Source organism: Merops nubicus, unplaced genomic scaffold, assembly GCF_000691845.1.
Source record: "Merops nubicus isolate BGI_N331 unplaced genomic scaffold, ASM69184v1 scaffold16922, whole genome shotgun sequence".
Taxonomy (NCBI): Eukaryota; Metazoa; Chordata; class Aves; order Coraciiformes; family Meropidae; genus Merops; species Merops nubicus.
The window spans coordinates 51,487-73,702 of record NW_008593077.1 but is presented as its reverse complement, the minus strand read 5'-3'; the positions used below and the strand labels follow the sequence as shown (position 1 = coordinate 73,702).

At 38.3% G+C, this 22,216-nt stretch overlaps 1 protein-coding gene across 1 annotated transcript; it reads right to left on the bottom strand.

Annotated features, from left to right (window-relative positions):
• Positions 1–752: 752 nt before the first annotated feature.
• Positions 753–21,418, bottom strand: ZPLD1 (zona pellucida-like domain containing 1). Its single transcript, XM_008935366.1, has 10 exons — positions 21,313–21,418; positions 16,076–16,296; positions 12,763–12,944; positions 12,029–12,101; positions 8,820–8,917; positions 8,107–8,187; positions 7,103–7,274; positions 5,706–5,814; positions 2,652–2,681; positions 753–928 (listed from the first exon to the last, which is right to left on the bottom strand). The coding sequence occupies exons 1-10, from the start codon at positions 21,416–21,418 to the stop codon at positions 753–755; spliced, it is 1,248 nt and encodes a 415-aa protein (XP_008933614.1).
• Positions 21,419–22,216: the final 798 nt, after the last annotated feature.

Here is a 22,216-nt window from a genome sequence, read left to right as displayed (position 1 = left end):
CTGCTGAACATCCATAGGATTTAAAGCTCTCACTGAATCTCACTCAATCATTTTGCTGGCCAAAGTTTTTTCCTCCTCAAGAACTTCCGCATTGTTCCCTGGAAGCCACTGCAGTTTGCACTAAACTCTTCAGCTCAAAGATACCTAGCCAAAATATGTCCTTCACATGATATCGCCAAAATCCAATGGAAGATATATCTAAGAAAACATTTCCAAATGAATAAGCAAAAGTCACGTATTCTGAATCTCTCTGGGGTTACTTTTAGCCAAGATAGATGAAAAAAGTTCCTCCTGCAAGATAACTGGGTTTTTTAGGATTTGTGAAAAATACCATGCCAAAATAGAAGTGATCCTTATCTTAGTCAGTTTGTATGAACTTATGAATGTTTCTGAATGTGTAAGGCTTTGTGTAAGAGTGGCATACTTGGAAAGGTTGTCACCTTCAGCATCTTCAGCTTTGAGACCTTACAGGGAAGCTGGAGACACAAGCTCTATTGTCAGCACACCCATGGGCACGATGTCATACAGTCTGATCACAAATAGAATGAAGATTCTCATAACTTCCTAGGATTGTTACCAATGTCACTGCTGCTTGCCTACACAACAACATCTAGCAAATCTACAAATACAGAATAGCTGGAATAGAAGCTGGATACAGCTGGAGTGTTGCCTTAACATTATTTTTTAATGGAATCATATTTCATGGACAAGAAAGGCAACCCCAAGGAAAAAGTGCAAGTAAACCATCACTTTCAGTTGAAAACTGGGTTTCGGATGCCACTCAAGACTGAACTGTCAGGCCACTTTCTGTGCAGAAGAGTTAGGGAACATACAAAAAAGAAAATGCTTGTGATTCCTAGGACAACAACGCCTGAAATCAGTGCACTGGTGACTGAGTTCAGCTGGAAAGGGGGTCCATTTGGATGACCTGCAAGGGGGGAAAAAAATTACATGTAAGAACTCTCAGCGGTGCCAAACATTTCTGTCTTTCCATTACAACCACCTACACAGAGAATAATTACAATGAAGGGACTAAACCTGTACTTCAGAATGAGCATGTGTCTACTTGGATAAAGCTTATCTAAGTACACTTTGAAAAAAGTTATTAGTTCTTTTAATATCCATCATGGTGGGAGATAAAGACAGTAAGAATACTTCTAAGGCATAATCCCCAACATGTTTGTGACCAACCTTGACCCATGCTATTTAAGGCAAGACTATCACTGTCTAAGGAAGAGGTATAAGAATTTGCTTTATTCAAGTTCATGAAAAGATTTTTTTCCTTGATATCATTATCCATATCTCAATTCAAAGTATATATAAATCCTTATCAGGCATTTCAGGCACCAGATATCTGAGTTACTCTAAGCTTGTCCGTACAGCTTCACAGAAGGCTTCTTAATGTATTTATCAACTCTCAGGTAGAAGAGGTAACATTTACTGTTTAGTGTAGCTCAATAGGCTATTCATAGGCCAATTCCTGCATATGGAAACACACATTTATCCAGCCTGTACCATCTTTTCCAGAAGGAGGTTAAAAAAAACCCTAGCCATTTGAGTCGTAGGTACTACCCAGAGCACCAATGTGTGTTTGCCCAAGAGCTGTGTTTATCATTACCAGTGCTGGAGAGTGAAATGAAATGACAGCACAGCTTCTATGTGGGAAACGAGACTGCTCCTCCCAGAAGCAGCTGCCTGCCCTCACTGTCAGTCCATCCTTTCTCACCAAAGCTGAAGAAAAGTCAGCTCTGTTGATCAGGTTGCCCTCTCCTTCTCAACACTGTGCTGTCTTTTGACCTTATCTACACTACAATAGTATCCATCTCATCTCACTCTGCCTCCGCACTCTCCACTTGGACAGCAACAAGCACAGAAAAGGCTGTTGCTCTGCAACAGAAAAAGAGGGCTGCTGCTTTCCTTGGATGGGAAGAGAAGGCAGCAGTCATTAGCACAACGGTATGGGTAGGAACACACCAGGGAGCAATTCATTAGAGGGAGAACTTTGTTTCCACGACAGGAAAGAAAGGTAGCTGCCTTTATGTGGTCTAAGTTGACAAAAAGAAGGGGAAAAATAGTTTTAGAGTTCAGAGGACAGGAGAGGCTGTAGACCTGATATCCCCTGCAGCCTATTTCCTTCATTGCACTATCAGACCAGAAGTCCTACCCAAACTTCTCCATAGGCTCTGTGTGGTTAAATGCCAGGAGAACAGGAGCTGAAAGAAAGCTCTTCTGACTTTGGGCTGTGAACTGAGCTGGACTGCACCATAATAACCATTTTGCTGCTCTATTCCAGCATGGCACGAGCAAATTTTACTGCTTAAGTCTGACATTGCATCTGGCAGTTGCAATGTTCCTTCACTCTCATGTGTCATAGCCATAGATTTTCATTTCAATTCCATCACAGGAATTAGAAGTTGCTATGTTGGTGGGACTGGCTACACAAATTAAACTGAGCATTCCAGATTCATCCATTGTTTTCTTTACAGCATGTCAGTATTTACTCATTTAAATGACAAAAAAAAAAAAAAAAAGAAGCCCAAAGGAAAAACAATCCAGCTCAGTGCATAGAACTCAATCAAGATGGCTCATCTCTCCAGTTTGTTTCACTCATAAACCCTCGTTTATGTTTGTTGGAATTCTGATTAACTTACCAAGCTGTGAATTGTTGGTTGGCGTCTCATCTGTGTAAAACAGAAACGGGATGTGTTATATGTTACAAATACCTCTGCCTGTCTCCTCCTCTCCATACAACACAAAGGCCAATAGTCCTAGCTTTACTTTCAAAACAAATCAGCTATACTTGCAATACTGACTAGTAGATTTTCACATGTCTGGTAGAATAACATTAATTACATGGCATAGCTTCGTATTTAGTGTGAGCACACCATTCAGAGTAACTCAGTGTTCTGTGGGAGAAAAGAAAAAAACAAAACCAAAAACAAACACACACCATCTTGATGCAGGAACCTCTTAATTGAAAGGTGGCCAGTTTTATTCTGTCCCACTATAAAAATACAACCATAAGCAAAATATTGTATGCAAGTCTCTTCACTGTTAATCATATTACGAGGAGATCCATTTAGGAAAAAAAAAATAACCTGAGCTTTTCAAGAAAAAATACATCAGTGACCATAAATGATTACAAAAATGCCCTTTTTCCCCATGCTCATTTTTCTCTTGACAGTTACACAGTGGCATTATATTCAGGGAAACATTTGTATTTTTTCTTCAATTTTTACTTACCATTGTCCATCTCAGAACTACATTTCTTGTCAATATTTTTGCCTTTTTGTGCAACTTGTAAGCACAGCTCACATACACATTTGTTTTGAGCAGCTGTCTTCTAAGTTTAAGTGAGACATCCATCAAAAGCTACACAATTTTACCTCCACAAGTAGGTACCTGCCTTGTTTCTATACAAAGACTAAAACATTTTCTTCTGTGTATGTCTCCTGTAATTACTTATTTTGGATTAACAAACAAGAATAAAGCTTCTCTGAAAAGAACAAAATATTGGAAATAGGAGTTCAGAAATACACAGGAGAAGGACCATTATTCATCTGCAGTAGCACTACCTAGTTCCTGAATAAACAGCTCTGTTACCAGAACAACTGGTGACTAAAATAATGGGGAGAACTAGCTAACTTGAGGTGCTTCTGCAGACACCGATGTGCACAGGACTGGCCTCAGGACAGATGCAGCACCAGCCTAAAAGAGGGAGCTGAGGGGCTGCACATCCACACAACTGCAGACCTAACACTGGCATACGTACTGTGGTGAGTCAGGTGCCACAGGTTTGATGGGCTCTGTACAAATAGATCTGTACTAAAGCTGGACCACAGTGGCCCTTGAAAATAGTATAAGCTCCTCCACAAAGCGTTGCAGCAGAGTAAGCCAGCACTGCACCCCAGCACCCCCCATCCAAACCCAGCAATTTCTGTTCGAGCTCTCTCATGACCCCTCCCCTTTACTTTCCTTGCCTATAGTGTCCAGTAACCTCCCATTTTTAATGCCCTGGTTTTCACAATGGGAAGGGACAGTGGGAGGCAATACTAATTCTCTCTTCCTGCTCCAGAAGAAGTGAAGTGCAAGTCACATTAAGGGATTTGACTAATGCCACTCAGGAAATTCATGGCAGAGTTCACAGCCGAATCCCTTTTTATCAGAGTACTTCCCATCAAACCATCCTTCTGTCAGCAGGAGTGGGATGCTCAAAAAGCATACTATGGAGATGTAAAAATATCTCTAATCTTAAAAGCCTCAGCCACATATCTCAAGTAGAAGACACCTAAAAAATTATTTTTCTTTTCCAGCCTTATTCATGTTTTCATTTAAAAAAACCCAAACTCAGTTGTCAAGAAATTATAAAGTAATTTATCCTTTTTTGGTGCCATTGAACACCTGTGGACAGATCTTTGTTTGCTTGAAGTTATGCAGAACTTAAAGACAATTGATGAATAATTTTTTTTTTTTAATTGTAAAACTAGCATTCACAGCATTTGACTCATAAGCTATGTTACCTAATAGCAGTTGTTCATGTAACAAGCTTTATCTAGCTTCCCTTCCTTGTTTAAGGCAGCATTTCTCTAGCATACATGTTTGCCTAAGCAAATCTGGCACTCATTTCCCGTAAGTACTCATGTAGGTAACTTTGAAGTTAGTTCTTTTCACTTTTTCTTGACTAATCAGATACCAGCAACTCAATTTGGGCTACGTATAATTTTTGCTGCAGAAATGTTGCTTATAATGGAGGGTATTTGTCCTAAAAATGGTCTCTTGCTAGAAGGTTTCCTATTCTGGAAGGTCACTTGTACTTCTCTTTGTATATGTGGGGACAACTACTTTTCACATAAAGAATAATTTTATTCCCATGTGTTTCAATTATTTTTCCTAGGTATGATTCAGTCCTGCTCTCAGCTTCCTAAATCTAAGACTGATTAAATCAGTTGCTTAACTGAAACTACATATAAATATCTGTCAAGAGAATTTATTAAATTTTTTCAAATATTTAATTTTTATTATTTTCTCAACAGCAGTCACAAGTTATTTCTAGAGACTGCAGGCTGCTATTGAAATGCTTTTTTTTAAAAAAAAAAAAAAAATCACCAAAACACACACAGTTTAGGCAATAAAAATAATGGAATTTCACTGTGTATTTCAAGGAGTAGATTATGGCTCACTCTGTGCAGAATTTACAATGTGGTTGTCCTGTTTCTTTCTTACAGCTGAATACTAAGCATAGCATGTGCTAATTGTGTGCAACAGTTACAAGAAAACCCACAGGTGAAGCTGGAAGAAATGGTGGATGGAAAGTGACAGTGAATATTCATTAGCCGTCCAAATTCAGTTGCAACACTGAATACAGCAGCTTAAATTCTATTACCTTCAGTGAAATGTGACAAAAAAAAAGAAGTCAACCCACTGAGAGTTTGGGCTTCTATAATGACCTTATATGCATAACAGTATCCCACAGTGATTTTGTCAGGGTAGGGAAGTTGCATGTGAGAGCTGAACATACTAGCTAGAAATACTAGCTCAAAATTTTTACCAAAGACTCTAACAGGAAGGAAAACAAAAAATACCCAGAAAACTTATGGAGAATCCACCCTTTCTCTAAGTCACTGCAAATTCATACTCAACGGCAAAACATTTCCCCAGATTTCTGAAATTCTTGCAGTCCACAGAAAAAGTTTGCTCATTCCTACCACTCCTGGTGATGATGGGGCCCGCGGAGATCACAGCATTGCCCGAGGTGCTCAGGGGGCTCCACGTTGTCCTCCCACCAGCATCTCGTCTTTCTCTGTTGCTGCAAATCTGGGCAGTTAATCAAAACAATCACGGTTTCAGAATGGAATGGAATTACTGCCCTTCTGTGCTTCCTGCCTTCATGTAAACTCTGGTGTAAGCAACACTAAAACTTTGATTTTATTCCTTAGTATGCATTAAATTACTTTGCAATGAAAACAGCGACAATATTCCCTAGAAGTGTGTCTTATAAATGCCTTGCTTTTGCCTTTTGCCTCACTTCGTTTACAGACTACATTGCTGTTGTGTACAAGATCCATCTTACAGTATATTAAATTTTCAGTAGTTAATTTCCCAAAGCTTTGTTTACAGACGTTTTTCCCCAACAAATGTGTTTTGCTTGACTAGGGATAGACAACACACTACAATCCCTATTCTAGCGAGTTTCTCAAGTTAAGTTCATGCATTTTCCACAGAGTTCTAAGTCACAATGACCCGCATTAAAAAAATCTCCAGTGCTCTGTCATCTGAAGATCATCTTTAACATCTCTACCTCAATCTTGGGTACTCAAGTATGCTTCATCCAAGAGCATTTCTTTAATTTCAACTTCTTGTGAAAGAACTTTAAAAGCCTCAGAATATACATTCAATAGAAACAATGAATTATTGAAAAGTGTATCATAAAAGTATAAAATAATGTACAAAATGTGAAAAGTACGCTGAACTGATAGCATTTTAAAGTTCTAAGTGGAAAGTCACTCAGTAGGAAACAATACCCCATTCTGAAGACATCACAGAAAATTCTATGTTTATATGTTTAAGTGTTTCAATTTCCAAAATACGTTTGTTGTTCCTGACATCCCTAAAATTAAATAATTTTTGAATTGACACAACTTCATGAACTTCAACAAAACAGCAGTTTACAAACTATAAGGGAGGAGATAATAAACTATGGGGGATGTAGTTAGTATTTTTTTTTCCATTCAACCACTGTGATTATGGATACCTTTTTTCTTAGATGCTATACCAAGAATATAAGCTCTGAAGCTGTCTCAGAGTTGTTACTTTTAAAAATGAATTAAGGATGAAAAGGCAAAGAGGTCATTTCTCATCTGTTCAATAAGCTGTATTTTGCAGGTCTAGTGTAATTCTATCTCCAGATGACAATATTCATTGCCCTACTTTTCAGCATTTGTCTTACATTCCTTCAGAGACAAAAAACATTCTTACTTCAGACTCTACAATTCACCTTCATTCGTGCCATCCAAACTTCCATTGCATTTTTCTCCAAAATAACTCCAGTGTGCTTATTTTACATCCAAATACTTAACAGCAGCTTCCACCCACTGAAACTTACTGGCACCAGAAAGGGGCAGTCATCTGCTCTGCACAGCTTTGTCACGCAGTGAAGGAAGACCGTAGACATCTTCTGGTTCTTGTGCTTCACAAAGCGAAACACCTCAAAGGAGAAGCGCCCCATTTGGCTCTTGCCATTTTCAATTATGGTTGTCTGTGGGTCCTTGTCACAGCTAAGGTTTTGTAGAGAAGATTAAAACCAGGATGAGCAGCTGTATGATTAGCATTTTGAAGCTCCTAGCTGAGAATAAGATATCTTAAGCAGCAAGTTCAGTGCTTTAGCTGCTAGAAAAGAACACAGTGCCCTCATGTGCAGCGTGGGCAGCCACAATGGGCATGTTGGGCTGCAGAGGCCTGGGCTGAAATGCCTTCCTACAGAATCATTGGTTTGTTTTGCAACATCATCAACAGCACCGAGGAACCATTTGATTCCAGTGCCCAAAGAAACTTGAGATTTGAAGCAAAAAGTAACTGAGTATGTTAACCAGTATAGACAGGTAACTCCAGATGAAGACAGTATTTCTCCAGCAACTGTCACTGATAAGATTTAACCTGAGATACTGTCAAAATGTTTTTCAAAGTTCCAATTCCAATAAATGTTATTACTGGGAGTAGAAACGGGAGCATCTGTTAATGTTTAATCATTTGCTTAACTACTTTCCTGAACTAGAGCCTATGATATTTTATATCACTGTCATTCATCACAAGGATACCTTTGGTAAAATAAAGACCAGTTTAGCTATTCAGTTTAGCTGTTTATGCTATCTCTAGTAGAGCCATTATATGCTCCCTTACCTTCCTAATTCTTATGGCTTTGCACTTGCTTTTATTTTTATGTTCACAAACAAAATGACTCCCGACATTTTATCTGTAAGTCAAATCCTTAGTCCTCCCTGCTAATATTGCTTAGGCTTTCCAGGCACTTTAGAACATCATTATTGGAGAGATTTATAACTGTTTGTTAAAGTAAGGATCCACAAAACAGTGGGTTGGCACAAGACCTACCTGAAAAAAAGATCATATCGAATATCATCGCTAGGATTTCCAGATGGTGTGGTGTAACAGTAGTCCATCAAAACATTCCACCTGCACAGGGAGCAAAGTGATAGATGAGGGGAACTGGCAATGTAGCAGTAGGGGTGGAGAGTGAGTGAGGCAAGATTAAAAGACAGTACAGGCAAGCGTAGAAACTGATAATGCAGGATGTGACACTGAACCCGAGTTACTGTATGTAACAAGTCCCATACAAGCCATCCCGCATTACACACATCACCTATTTCTTCCCACTTCTTACAAAACTAAACAGCACAGCAGCAGAACTGTATAAATAAAATAACTTGGTTTCATGCATGTCAACCGCCATACTAACACATGTTGTATACCTCCTCTCAGAAGTCACAGCCACATGAGACTAGAAATCAAAACACATTTAAAAGCCCCAGAGTTTCTCTTGATCTCACAGAGGCCATTTCTTAAATAACAGCAATATAGGATTTAAAGTATAATTCAGGAAAATTTTCATGATGACAACAGCAGCTAGATATGCATTCACCATCATCGACCTACTACCTTCCAGCTGAGAACAATTATCAGACACCAATCATTATTTTAACATACAAAAGGCTATGAGGAAAAGACAGTTGCTTCTAAATAAGAAAAATTTGCAACACCAAGAGCTGAATAGCAAGCAAGACGAGAAATAGCATCCTTTATGGTACCTGCCATCAAGGTTGGTTGCTCTTACAGCTGCATATATTTTGGTTTTCAAAGGTAAACCTGTACTTGGAATAAGGAGCTGCTGGCTGTAGGTTGAATCCTGAAAAACAAACATTACAGTTGGATTTTTGGTACACTGAGGTAACAACCCACCTGCATACACAGACTGAACTCCCATCTACTTTTTCTGACCCTTCTATGTAGTACAGTCATTTACTTTGCCCTTCTAAGGAAAGAAGCAAAAAACAGCGCAAGAGCATTTTGCCTACAAGTTTGTCTATAAAGATCAACAACATTTGACTGGCCTTATCCTATACAACTATTCTGGGGATTCTATTTACAATTTTATGGAGTGGTCAGATCAGTGATTGAAGAAAAGGTATAATTCATTGGCATCTCAGCAAGTGTCTCATCACCTACAGGCAAACATAACAGCTACTGTGGTTTTCTAGAGGAGCTTCTCTGGGTTGTCACAGCATACCCTTTCCCAGGAAATGCTGCTAAGGGGTATTTGATTTAGTGGAGATAGCAATGCCACCAGGTTTCATGTATTTTAATCTGTAGTCTAGGAGAACAGACACATTCTATTATGCAAAGTGTAGTTTCTATGGAAGCTGGCTTGTTGAAGACTACAAGTAACAAACATTTTCATTTAAATTCTAATAGTTAAAAGAAGCTGGTTCAAGAAAGCCATATCTAACACAGAAGTTGGGATTTCCTCATATACTAGTACACAGACATAACTGTATTATTGTCTTCTTGTTCAAAGGTATTAATCTCACTTTACAAACAAAACCATGAAGCAGATCCAAGTGACGGATGTTAATTCACCACACCAGAACGCACTTACTGGTAATGTCACCTATGTCAGATAGGTTGCTAATCCAGAAAGCACAGGGATCCAGCATGTTGAGACCTCTTGTGAGATATCAAAACACTCCATACATAAGAAAAATTTTATAAAGCAGAATTTTAACCAGGTTCAGTGTGGCAAGCAAGACCAAGAAGAGCAGCTGATAGTAGCAAGAAGGATTAAGTGGAAAAATCAAGTATTTTTTCAAAGGGAAAAATGCCAAAATTTACAGCATACCAAATATTCAGTCTCTACAGCATCAGAGACTTTGGAAGATACATATGTACATGCAGAAAATTAATTTTATGTTTCTCTAAGACATAGCTTTGTCACATTTTGCAACTGATTAAAAAGTTTACAGCAAGTCCCTTAATATTACATTCCACAGTTGTTCATTTTTTCCTTAAAGAGTAGTTTTTATTCATTTAGACAGACATTTACAGGAAGGTCTAAAAGGACATAGCTACTTAGGCTCTGTGAAAGCCCATTATATGTTTTGCTGCTAAACTCTGAGTCTATCATAATGGCTCCTCTTGTCTTTCCTAATGATAACATGTGCTAACACCAAAAAGTAAATGTTAAACCTCACCTTGTGAGGGAAGATGAAGGCAAGCTGAGACGATGAAGAGTCAGTGCTAGGAAATAACACTGCAGCTGAAGTTTGAAAGCAGGGCTGCTCATAGTCAAGAGCCACATCTTCCCACAACCCCTCATCAACACTAAGGGTTGACAGGAGACTCAAGGCCACTCCTGAAACCAAGACTTTGTAACAGGGACCAAGTGAGCTGAATCAGAGCTCACAAGACCATGGGTGTCCCAACAGGCACTCCCAACCAGGCAGAGTGCAGTCAGTGCACAAGCCCTCTGTGTATACACCCAGCCCTAGGATGTGAACTACAAGGAACTAGAAGGATACTGGAGTATCATAATCTGCCAGTATTATTCATGCTAGTACTACTCACTGGAGTAATACAACTGAAATCAGAAGGATAAGTCATGGTAAACTTGCAAACTCACTGGGGCTGGGAGGATGAAAGCCCCTATTTGCATGTGGTATTTGAGGAAAAAATGTGCCCAGTATGAGCATCAACAGCATTTATACCCGACTGTTTGCAGAACTGGACCCTTTAAGGCAGCAAACATGGTGATCAATGCTTGTTCCGACTGAGAAATTTGGCTACCCTCACCCTGCCCCATCTTTTTGGTCACAGGTCTGTTTAAAAGTGAGAGAAGTATAATCTTCATTTTAACAGATTATAGGTTGTTATTTGGAGCTCTGCTCTGTCAAACAAACATGATTTCTTTTTAAGCATGCCGCTGGAAAATGTCCTGTTACAATATTTATAGCTCATTATGTTCAAAGCATAAAGCATTGACTTTTAAATCAGTTGCATGAATTATAACTCAGTATCATGATGAATAATAATGCAAAAAAACCTGGATTCATAATTTACAAAAATGATGCTTGGTAGATTGAAAAATTGGTATTTAAATCAGGTACTTAAAATGTATGAATAAAAATTTTAATCAACACAGAAATATCATTTCAGGGATTAATGTTAAGTAGAGGTCCGTGCATTTTTCATGTTTTACTGTCACCATCCATATTTACGTAATAAAAGCTTTCACAATAATGCATATTCAAGTTAAATTATCTAAAACATATGGAAGTGGTGTTAGTTGAAAGCTACTAAAATTATTAACCCTTAAAACCTTGACAGTCCACACAATGAGGCAATAAGTGCAGCGGGCTATAGACTTGGAACAAAACCAGATCCCTCACTACAATTACAGATGATCGAAACACTCTGAGGCTTGAATATAAAGATACTCCAGCAAAAATGCTGAAGTTTATTACTAAGGGAACTGGTCTGGAACATTTTTTACAGAATTCTACAGAGTATTCTCTGTATCAACGCATTGTATCTGTACATATACACACACACATTATATATATAGTAATAGGTACAGGCTCACACACATTAACATCATAAATGCAAACACAAGTATGCACTCTGGAGTATGACTGCTATTACTACAACTGATTAGTCATTTGGCTCTACAGCCTGAAAGACAGCTGTAAATTGAGGAACTGTATAAATACAGGACAAAAAGTCTGTGTGTGTCCTCAGAGAGCAGCCATATAAATAAAAGACAACAGGTACATGTAAAAAAAAGGAGGACAAGGGAACTCAGAGACAAAAGATGCCCAGATGAAAGGCCTGATTCATGGGTCGAGTGAGAAAGGAATAGCAAATAGTGAAGAGGAGTCTATAGTTTGCTCTGCTAATGCCTCTTATACCCACACAGTGCAGAGATTTATTTAGTCCAGGTCACACTACTGTATTTTGTACTCACATTGTAAAGCAACAGATTCAAAGTGCTGATAAATGTGCCATTGTTCTCTCTTACAGAAATAGCAGCTGATGACCTACAACACAACCAGAAACCAAAAATCATGATGAAAGGTATCTTATTTTTGTGTTTACATACTTCAGTGCTCTTTATCATAAAAAGAAAAGTCGGTGAGTCATATCACAAGGACTTAATTTATGCATTTGGGTTATAAACTTCAGAAATAGGAATTTATAGTGGAAACACTGACAGAGCCTTAAGTATGAATAAAGTAATGGATACTGTTGAAAACACAAATCAGAAAAATAATTAGCAGGGAGGTAAAGTGACAAAAAAAGAACCCACTTTTCATGATGTACAAGGTTTACTCATGGAAATATTTTCTTTTACACTCTATATTCACATACTTACAAACCATTTCATGAAGAATTTCAGATTTTTTGCTACTACCATTTTGTCATCAGAACACCTGAATTTTAAGGGAAGTTTTACATTATCTAAGGCTCTCTTCATAAACTATCTTACCTCTTACATTGATTCTACAGATTTTTTTATTTCTTTGCATCACCTCTTCTTTCAGGGCCTTTTCCTTTCCTTTTACTCTTGCACAGCTAAAAATTACTATCTTGACAATACTGCTATGGCATGCATATATGTAGGTGCACGTGCATCTATACACACACATATAGGCTTACACAAACATGGGAATGAGAGGTAGAAATGAAAAGCACACTTACGAAGCAAGCTGGGTATTGTTAACCAAGTACTCCAGCGGATAGCTACAGCTAAATTTGTACAGAAGCCCAGGCAAATAGCTGATAATCGTTGGTGGGTCTGGTGTATCAATATAGCCTGAAACATTACCTATCTGCACCACTGAGGTATTTCCATAAGCATTGATACCTCGAGCTGAGGACACCTGTTGAGGGAGACAGAAAATTACTATGAGCAGAATGTTAACTGCGGAACAAAGTAAAAGGACGCTGATGCTTTAGCCCATAGTTCAGCCAGAGTATCTTCAGAAAAACCTGCAAAAATTAGTCTAGTTTAATAACGTTCCCTGTGTTCTCCTTTTCACCTCCTTGAAATCATGCATATGCAGTTCACAAGTGATATCCTTGTTCTTAAAACACAGACTTGATCAACTTTTGAAAAAAATGATGAATCCTGGAAGCAATTTTTTTGGTAGGTACTTTTTTGTGAGCATTCCCAACAAATTCACATGACTTACTGAGAAAAGATGAAGGAACTTTTCTATTACAGTTAAAAATATTAGTTTAAAATGAGCTTCCATATGCAATAATAAAGCCAATACACAAGCAATTTCATCCACAGAATCAATATCCTGTCACTTTTGAGCTTTGGTTTTTACACATCAAGCCCAATGTACTTTACAAGCAGATACAAGTCAAATAGCTGAGTCTGTGGTTTTGTTTACGTTATACATCTCTAAATCTAAGTTATACACTACATGCAAAGAAACACTGTCAGAAATGCAAGAGCTGAAAAGTAATACAACCTTAATGCCAATGCAACCTTAATTCAGTCCCTGGACTGAGTTTCTTAGGCTCACAGAGTGCAGAGCCAGCAATAACATGGGGCTCTCCAAAAACCTGAAGGACACTCTTTTCTTCTGGTAGCAGCCCAGCCCCACTCCATCTGAAGCTATCGATCTGAATAAAGGGGTGGTTTGAAAACAACAGGTATGTGTCACAAATTACGGTCTCAGTAGGAACATACACAATAAAGCAAATTAACATGAAACTAGACTTCCACTGCAGCAGTTCTTTTGTATAACTGTGTTAGCAAAACAGGTGCTTTCAATAGCTTTAGAATACACAGTTTCTTAAAAAGACATTCCACTACAGAAGAATGATCTTGAGGTGGGTATGAGTTGTAACATTTTGCACTATGTAGCACAGCATGCACATGCACAGCAGCTATTTTGATTTCTTTGGCTACAGAAAAATGGCTGGAAGACAAATGCAGCCATGCACTTTGCCAGGAGTAGACCAAATCATTTGCTAAATGGCAGGAAAATGATGAAAACCAATTTTCCTAGGATCTAGTCCTTGCCTAAAAATCATAGGTTAGTGCACTAAGGTAGTATAGCCAACTACAGTGCTGTTTAGCTTCCTCATCACTCCACCCCTAAAAAATAAGTGTTGCATCTGCCACAATACAGACCGACCTAGGTTTTGCCTGAACTGTTGTCTTTCCATGACTTTTATTGAAAATTATTTTGAAGGTCTTTGCTGTGAAATACAGCCAAGAAATGCATGAGATTGTACTACTCCAGTGTGGGGAACGTGATAAGAAATGTTCCCTGCTCCTTCATCCTCTTTCTCTGTGGCACAGCATGCATAAACTGATAGAGGATAAGGGGAAATTTTGGTTATATTTTTAGCAGTTGCTACTTTGTCTTTGTATCCTGTGCAGCCTTGTGGAGGCTTCATGGGGAGCTCAAATTATTTGGATTTATGGGGCTATTTTTTTTTTTAAAACATCAAGCTCTTACAATTATAATCAAATAGCAAGCTCAGGGAGTTCCAGCTCCACAGGAACAGGAAGAAGTTGCTTCCTGGCAAATTATTCTACTGCAAGTCATGGAGGTGCTAGAGCTTTTCAGGGAAAATGGGAAAAGAGAATCTTGAACTTGATGAGCTGTTCTTTGTTGAATTTTTTTAAAAAAAACTCAGCCTGAAGCAAAGAGGTCACAGAGCATATTGAACATTTCAGCCCAGTTTCGCAAAATTATTAGTAACGAAACAGGAGGTTTGTTTTAGAAACTGGCAGGTAACTCAAGTGCAAGTATGAATTCCAGAGAGACTGTAAGCCTTAAAAATAACACATTTTTACACTTGTTTTTCTAAGTTATTCATAGGTACTTTGATACAAGTCATCACTGCTTGTACCATGAACGCAAACTGTACAACTCTCCTCTCCCTTGGCTTGGAAGGTCTGAGACCTGTCTTCCCCCTCTCTCCCCATTCAGAGTGAGATAGGTTCATTGACAAAAATGAATTTATGGCACAAAACAGACTTCCAAGTCAGCTCCTGCATCAGATTCTGGTTGCAAAATATCACACACAGCTGAGGATTACATTTAGTTATTAGCTGTACAAAGAAGTGCATTATCCATGCATGAAACAGCAACATAGAACATAGACACTGAAGTCACACCACCAAGCAAAACAGCAAAACACTGTAGGGCAGAGTGGCCATGCACCAAGATCAGAGCTGAACATGCAAATCTCAACTTCAGTCACACACCTTTTTGTCATGAGTGGAGTGCATTGGCTAGACAACCTATTTTTTTTTTTTTGGGGCGGGGGGGGAGTGAAGGGCATGGGGAGCATGTCTCAAACCTTCAAAATCTGATTGAAAACTTCAGTTTGTTGCCAAGCAGTTCCATACTGCACTGAGATCTTCCAAGAAGCTGCAGCACCTCATGGCACAGCCAACAGAGGTGTCTACTGAGGGTTGGGCTCTCTGGCCAGACTATCTCCCCTGTGACATTCAGCCTAAAGCCACTGCCTCATCACAGGACATATGAGTCAGCAAACCCCTCTCATATGAGAGCACAGAAGTAGGCACCCAGACTATAACTCTTCTCTATCTAACCCACTCTTAAAAATATTTAATTTTCATTTTCCCAGTGAATATTTGAGAAGTTTCAGGAAATTTAAGACATCTTCTGCAAGAGTTTTAAAAATGGCTTAAAAAAATTATTTTCCACTGAAAAAAAAAATAAAATTAAGAATATATTTTCTAATCAGCAGAGGAATGTATATGCCACCACATTTTCTTGTGTTCAAGATCATGCATTATCAACTTTCTCAGGTTTTCTTTGATGTATGCAATATATTTGTGCTCAGTTAACAGTTGGTCTTGATGATCTTGAAGGTCTCTTCCAACCAGAATTATTCTATTGCTAATCTGGCATGGCAAAGTGAACATTATCTGTAAAAGATGCAATGCTGTCAAGGCCATTCACTTGATTCTACGCATAAACACCCATGCTACAATTTCACTTTGACTTTGTCTTACCACTAAAGTGTTTCCACAGGATTCCAAAGTACTCAGATTGATGATGAAAATGACCACTGCTGGAAAGGTGTTGTTATTGATGAAACCCCTGCAGTGGGCATCCCCATGTTTCCCATTCAGTGCCAGATCTGTCTCAGAATAACCAGAGAAAAGAACTGTGCAAAAATTTATCTTCATAGTAATTGTCTGTACTCCACAGAAAACATTGATATCTCGTTCAGCTGCAAGAAAAATAAAGGGAAAGACGTTGTAAGTACGTGTATTTCAACAAACCACCATGTAATTATTGTAGCAGTTAGTCCAATGTTGTAACTTCTGATTGAATCAATTTTTAGACCCCAGCTACTGCAAAAGATTGGAATATAAAGGTCAGAATTGCATTGTTCTGACAAACAGATTTAACTCTATAACTTCAGTAAAGAAAAAACAACGTAGTAATGTAATCTACCATGCAACAAAATAATTTTTCTGAAATTTCCTCAGCAAATCATTTAGTAGCACATTCATAAACCAACACACTGTAATGGAGTGGTTAAATATTTGAAGTCCATTTAAACAGACCCCTTCTAGGACAGAAACTTTCAGTAATTTTGAGAAATCCAGGAGGCTGAGTTCTGCCTTCCAGCCCAGTCTGGTATGGAAATTGAGTGCATTTGTCTGAAGATGCCTAGAGTCCACTTTGTGTGAGACCACAGCCTCAGGATGTGTAGACTTTCAAGTACAACCAACAGCCTATCAGAGCAATTTATTATTGTATCTTTAAAGTTGGCTTTTTTTTTTTTTTTAAGAACCATCAACTTTAGCTCTAACGAAAAATCAGTTGGCTCTTGAAACAGAATGATCGATATTACAAAGCATCATGCAATCTTTCATTTTGTACATTATGACAATACAAAAGACCTAGAAAACAGCAATTGTAACAACTGATCAATTTTTTAACAACAGCAAAAAACTTTCTTGGATGAATTTGACCTTTAATTCAAAAGTTCTGAAGATTTTTTTATTTACTTGAGTGGAAAAGCATCAGGTTAAGATACAGGCACAAGCAACAGTTTGTTCTGCTTTAGAGCTATAATATAGCTTTTCTATAAGCTCTTCTCTGCCTGTAGATGATGGGGTGGGGTGTATTTTATTTTTTCCTCCTAGTGCTTGACAAAAAGACATACTGCATCATGTTAAACACAGGCATTACTCTTTTATATAACAATTCATTTGTTACATCTGCTTAAAGACTTAGTGCTATTAAAAATTGCAGAACAACTTCACTCAATACTATACCATTAAGCCTGCTGAAATGAATTGTTTCACTACATTGTCACAACAGAGAGGAAATGAAATCTCCATTACAATGAACTAGCTCTTCCCCCATGGTACAGGAGCACAAGCAGTTTAATTTAGACAGCTTTAATGGTGGCTTTAAAGCCAGAAAAATCAAGTGCAGGAAATAACAGGCTAAACTCAGTCCTGAGCTAATGTGGTGATAAATGTTACTTACTGGGTGTAAATCTGGGCAGAAAGGTACTGGAGGCAAGACAACAGTTGAAGTGATTTGGCAGGAACTTCTCCCGGTTTGTACATATACCTAATTCCACTAGTACAATGTACAAAGCTCAAGCAGCAGCACACCTTGGTTTTCACTACATGAGGACTGTTACAATCTGTTTAATGGCTGTACTAAGATAGAGGGAACAGTGCAAAAAGGCAAGTTGGGAAGTGCACCTTTACACTTAACTTGGAGCAATGCACAGTCAAATTGTAACAAACTGCAGGATGTAATATAAAGCAGCTCAGTTAATTTTATAACTCACTTCAAGCCTTTAAAAAGCAGGATATTACTTTACCTGTAAAGGTACTATTACCACTTGCACAATTCTCATCTGCTTCTAAAGGAAATGAGACCATATAGTACAAAAACAAATTTAGTGCTATACTGGAGGACAAACAGCCTTTCCAGGCTGAACCTTGTCTGCCACTACTTTACAAGGAAGCACTGTTGCCAAATTAGTCCATTCTGGAACTAAAACAACGTTATTTGTTCAGAAATTAATCTGAAACCAGGTGCAAGTAGATCTAATGCCCCTTTAGATGCTAAACATCTTGCTTATTTCTCATGAATTTAGAAAGCTAAATATTATTCCTACAGATGTATAAACAAAACAAAACAAACAATTGCATTCCTGTAGTAAAAGCTTTTGCTTTTCTGAGTACTAGCAGAGCAATGGTTCAAAGTTTAGGTGACCCAGTTGATGGGGCATTAAATATAATGCCCTCTCTATCACAGAGTTTTCATACCGGCCACTTGGCTTCTTTCCCACTCAATCACACAAACTGGCCTGTAGTCAACAGTACTCACAGTGGTGTCACATGCAAAACAGAGGGAAGCTCAAGAGGTATATAGATTCTACAGTAACAGAGACCATCCTGAATCATGGACATACTTGTGGCAACACAAGCCAAACGCTGACAGCTCTACTGCCCACTTCTGCTCTGGTTCCCTTCTGCACATTGCCAAGACTCACTCCAGAGTAAGCAACGACAAAGAGTTTGTCCCAGAACACTGTTGACAAAAATCATTCAGCCAGAAAAGGCATGCAAAGGTATTTATTGTTCAAAACCAGCTTCTCTGCATGAGCCTCCTCTTTGATGAAATTCTGCTTTGATATTGAATTAAAATCCATAGAGTATTAAAATGCATAGTGCATGTGAAAAATTGGCAATATTTTCTTAGCTTCTACTAGGTTCCCAGTATGTATTTAAAGAAAGAACCCACTGCATCAAAACTATGTATTTCCCATCCAAAGACAGCTGGACTGCAACAGCTTGATCCCCTAAAAAGCCTTCTAGAAGCTATGCTTTTCTGCAAAGCAGAACTAAAGCTTTTTTCACCAGATAGCTCTCTGAAGAATGGCAGGACCTAACCTTATTAGACACTCTCTTGAACATGTCTAGCTTTTGGTATAAAAGGCCACAGAATTTTCAGTCTACCAAATATGAGTTTCTTTCCTTCATCCCTGCTGACTGTTGCCTACACTCTAAAACAAATCTGAAAACTGCAGTAACAAAAGTCCTGCCTGCCTATTTATTATCCTATTTGTGCAGCACCATCCCTACGCAGGAAGTTACCTAAGCAATGAATGATAAAAGCACAAACAAATGAAAAATGGATGAGCTCCAGAGCTCCTTTAGGAAGGCTTAATTTCTCATCTTTGCTGCAGACAAATTCAAAACCTGGTGGCTTCTCCGGTATCTGCACACCACAGACCTCAGCAAGAAAGTCCATTCTCTCCCCATGTTTGGAATTTCAGCTGACAACAATGAAGATTCTTTGTGTGGAACAAAACAGGAACAGGAAGAAAGTCAACCCGTAACCAGGGTCTGCAAGCAGTATCTCAGCTTGGAGAGATACTTTTTTTGAAACTTTCTCCTTTTTGACCTCTCTCTCGCCACTCCCCTTTACATTTGAACTCAGAGTGAGGCCAGCACCCTCAAAGCCACAGCCTGAGCTAAGCCTGGTGAAGCAAATGTAGCAAGAAAGAGCCTCTGCTCCCTGCAGAAACCCTCTCACTCATCTTCTGGAATTCTTGAACCCAGAAAACAGAGCTCCAGCAGTCTCATTCAGCTCCACTAGCCCCAGCCCATTACATGGCCCCCTTCTGCATCCGGAAAATAATATCTGTCAAATTTGGGGATGACAGGATTTTCTGGTTTTTTGGGTTTTTTTACCACCATCTCAAATGCACAGCTAACAAGCAGAATTATTATTCTTGCCTGGCTCTCCAAATCAGCACTAAGACTGTTGATTAAATTCCTACCTTTGAATCTGTACTGCTTGAGATCAAACAAGAAAGAGTGAAACTCTACTCTCAACTCCAGCAGGCACGGTTGAGTAACATTTAATTTAAAAAAAAAAAAAAAAAAAATCTGTTTGCTTGTAACCTAAACAGATTTTCTCCCAAGTCCTGAGATTTGGCAGACATGGAATCCAATATGACCCTTTTTTTATGAGGCAGAACTGCAAGAGGCCCCTAAATACCCACAATAAGAGCTGGATTCAATTCACTGCTATCTCATTGCAAATATAAAACCTTGGCACAGGACTGGTGTAAAAAATGGCCTGAGAAAAATTTAAAAAGCATAGAAAGAGGAGTCTAAATTTCCCTTTAGTTGTTCCAGTCCTCTCAAGAAGCCTGAAACAGAAAAACAATTACAAGAAAAGCTACGAAAGGTAAATCTGAGGCAGGTGGGCACAATTCAGCCACACTTTCAAGGCAAGCCCATAAAACTTTCACCTAAGAAGGGCAATGTAGAAGCAGTTTGTGAAATACACAGTTAAGCAGTGATTTTGTCAAGGATGGAGACAACGTATTTGATCTTCTTTGCATGTCTTATTTCTCTGCTCTTCATATTCACACCAATTAAGTGAAAAAGGATCAAATGCACTGTTGGTAATAATAAACAGACTGTAGACTTTCTACTGACTTAAGTTTAATAAAAGAGATGATCCTCCCTGAAAAAAATCAAACCTATTATTATTCAGAATGCAACAACACTGAAAGATATTACAATGTAATACTGTACTGAGAGTTCATCACTGTACTGTTCAATTCAATTGCTACCTCAGAAACACAAGATATGAGCGAGCCAGTATTCATAGCTTTTATTATTATTATTATTCTGTCCAAGAAACAACTGAGGCAGAAAGGATAAGCAATGTAACAGAGACTAAAAGCACTCTTTAGATGACTAAAACCTGATACCCACGTTGCTAAGACTGAAACTACATTTTGCTATCTACTTATTTTTGCTCAATAATAGATATAGATTTCTTTATTTCACTAAAAGGACATAATTATATTCTCTCACCCAGATAAAACATGAAAGCAAGCCCAGACAGAAGTTTCAGACTCTTAAATCTAATGAGAACATTTACAACAATGTGACCTCTGGTGAATTTCTTGGACAGGATAGAGCTCTGGCAAAAGCAGGTCAAACCCCACTGATATGAGGGGAGTTGGATTCTTTACGACTAGGCTGAATTTGACCCACCATGCAATTAAAAAGCAAGTGAAGTGCAACATTAGAGTAGTTTCATTGTCATCGAGATAGTTAACACTCACTTAATGTGGACTCCTAGCCCCAGGGTTCAGACAGATTTAAAGCTCCGTATTTAAAAATAAGCGCTGCTTTGAACCAGGACAATAAAGAAGCCATTATAAAAAAGTCTATTAAACACTTACCAGGAAACCTGCTATGGAGGTTAGCATCACAGTTGTAGCCATTGAACTGAGCAGTCACTGAAAGCACTTTAATCGTCAGCAGGAGCAGTAACCATACCTGTTCCATTGCAAAACCTAGCAAAACATTAGGTGGTTATTACACACATCTGTTCATTGCCTTAAAGTGTCTTGCTGCAGACATTTAACCACTCGGGAGGTGATGGTCTCCAGCAAAGGACTTAGTGTTAAAGCTCACAAGCTTATGGGAAAGAGGCCACAGGCAGCAGGGCCCATTTCTCTACTTCTGAGTAATGTGTAATTCTTATTAACTTCTACAGCTTTTAATCATAACTTATAGAAAAAAAAAAAAAATCCTAAAACATATTGATAGATTAGGATTGCTTAAGTATCCACAACAGCTCCACAACGTTTTTGACAATTCAGGGTAAAAATTCTTTGAGAAAGACATCTTAGAACAACAGTTTTATTTTAGACAAGTCCTTGAAAACCATACAGATAAATGGCTGGCTGAGCAATTCTCAGGCTCAGGGTCTAGAATATAAAATCATTTCATATCTATATTTGCCAAAAATCTGTTCTTTGAAGCATGCATGCAACTGGATTGAGCTTATGTATAGAGTTGGCACAGACACCTGCATCTACTTGAGTTGTATCTAGCAACCAGACCAGAAGATGAAAACACATTAACTTCTAGTGTCTTGGGTATTTATTCCTCTTGGGAAGAAAATTCCAAGGTATAATAACTATGGCATTTAACACAATAAAAAAAAAAATATCCAATTAGTGCTTTTGTCAAAAATATCCCAAAATATTGAGTTTTCTTTCATGAATCCAAGTGTTACTGTTTGGTTGGGGGTTTTTTGTTCTTGTTTTGTTTTTTTTTTAAATTAATTTGTGAGATTTT

What these genes read in the sequence shown, in the direction of transcription:
- ZPLD1 (XM_008935366.1), bottom strand. Translation starts at nt 21,418, where the DNA reads ATGGAACAGGTATGGTTACTGCTCCTGCTGACGATTAAAGTGCTTTCA. An exon ending in CCTGTGGAAACACTTTAGTG is followed by an intron (nt 12,945 to 16,075) that starts GTAAGACAAAGT and finishes CTCCCTCAACAG; the next exon opens with GTGTCCTCAGCTCGAGGTAT. An exon ending in AACCAACAATTCACAGCTTG is followed by an intron (nt 929 to 2,651) that starts GTAAGTTAATCA and finishes CCCCCCTTGCAG; the next exon opens with GTCATCCAAATGGACCCCCT.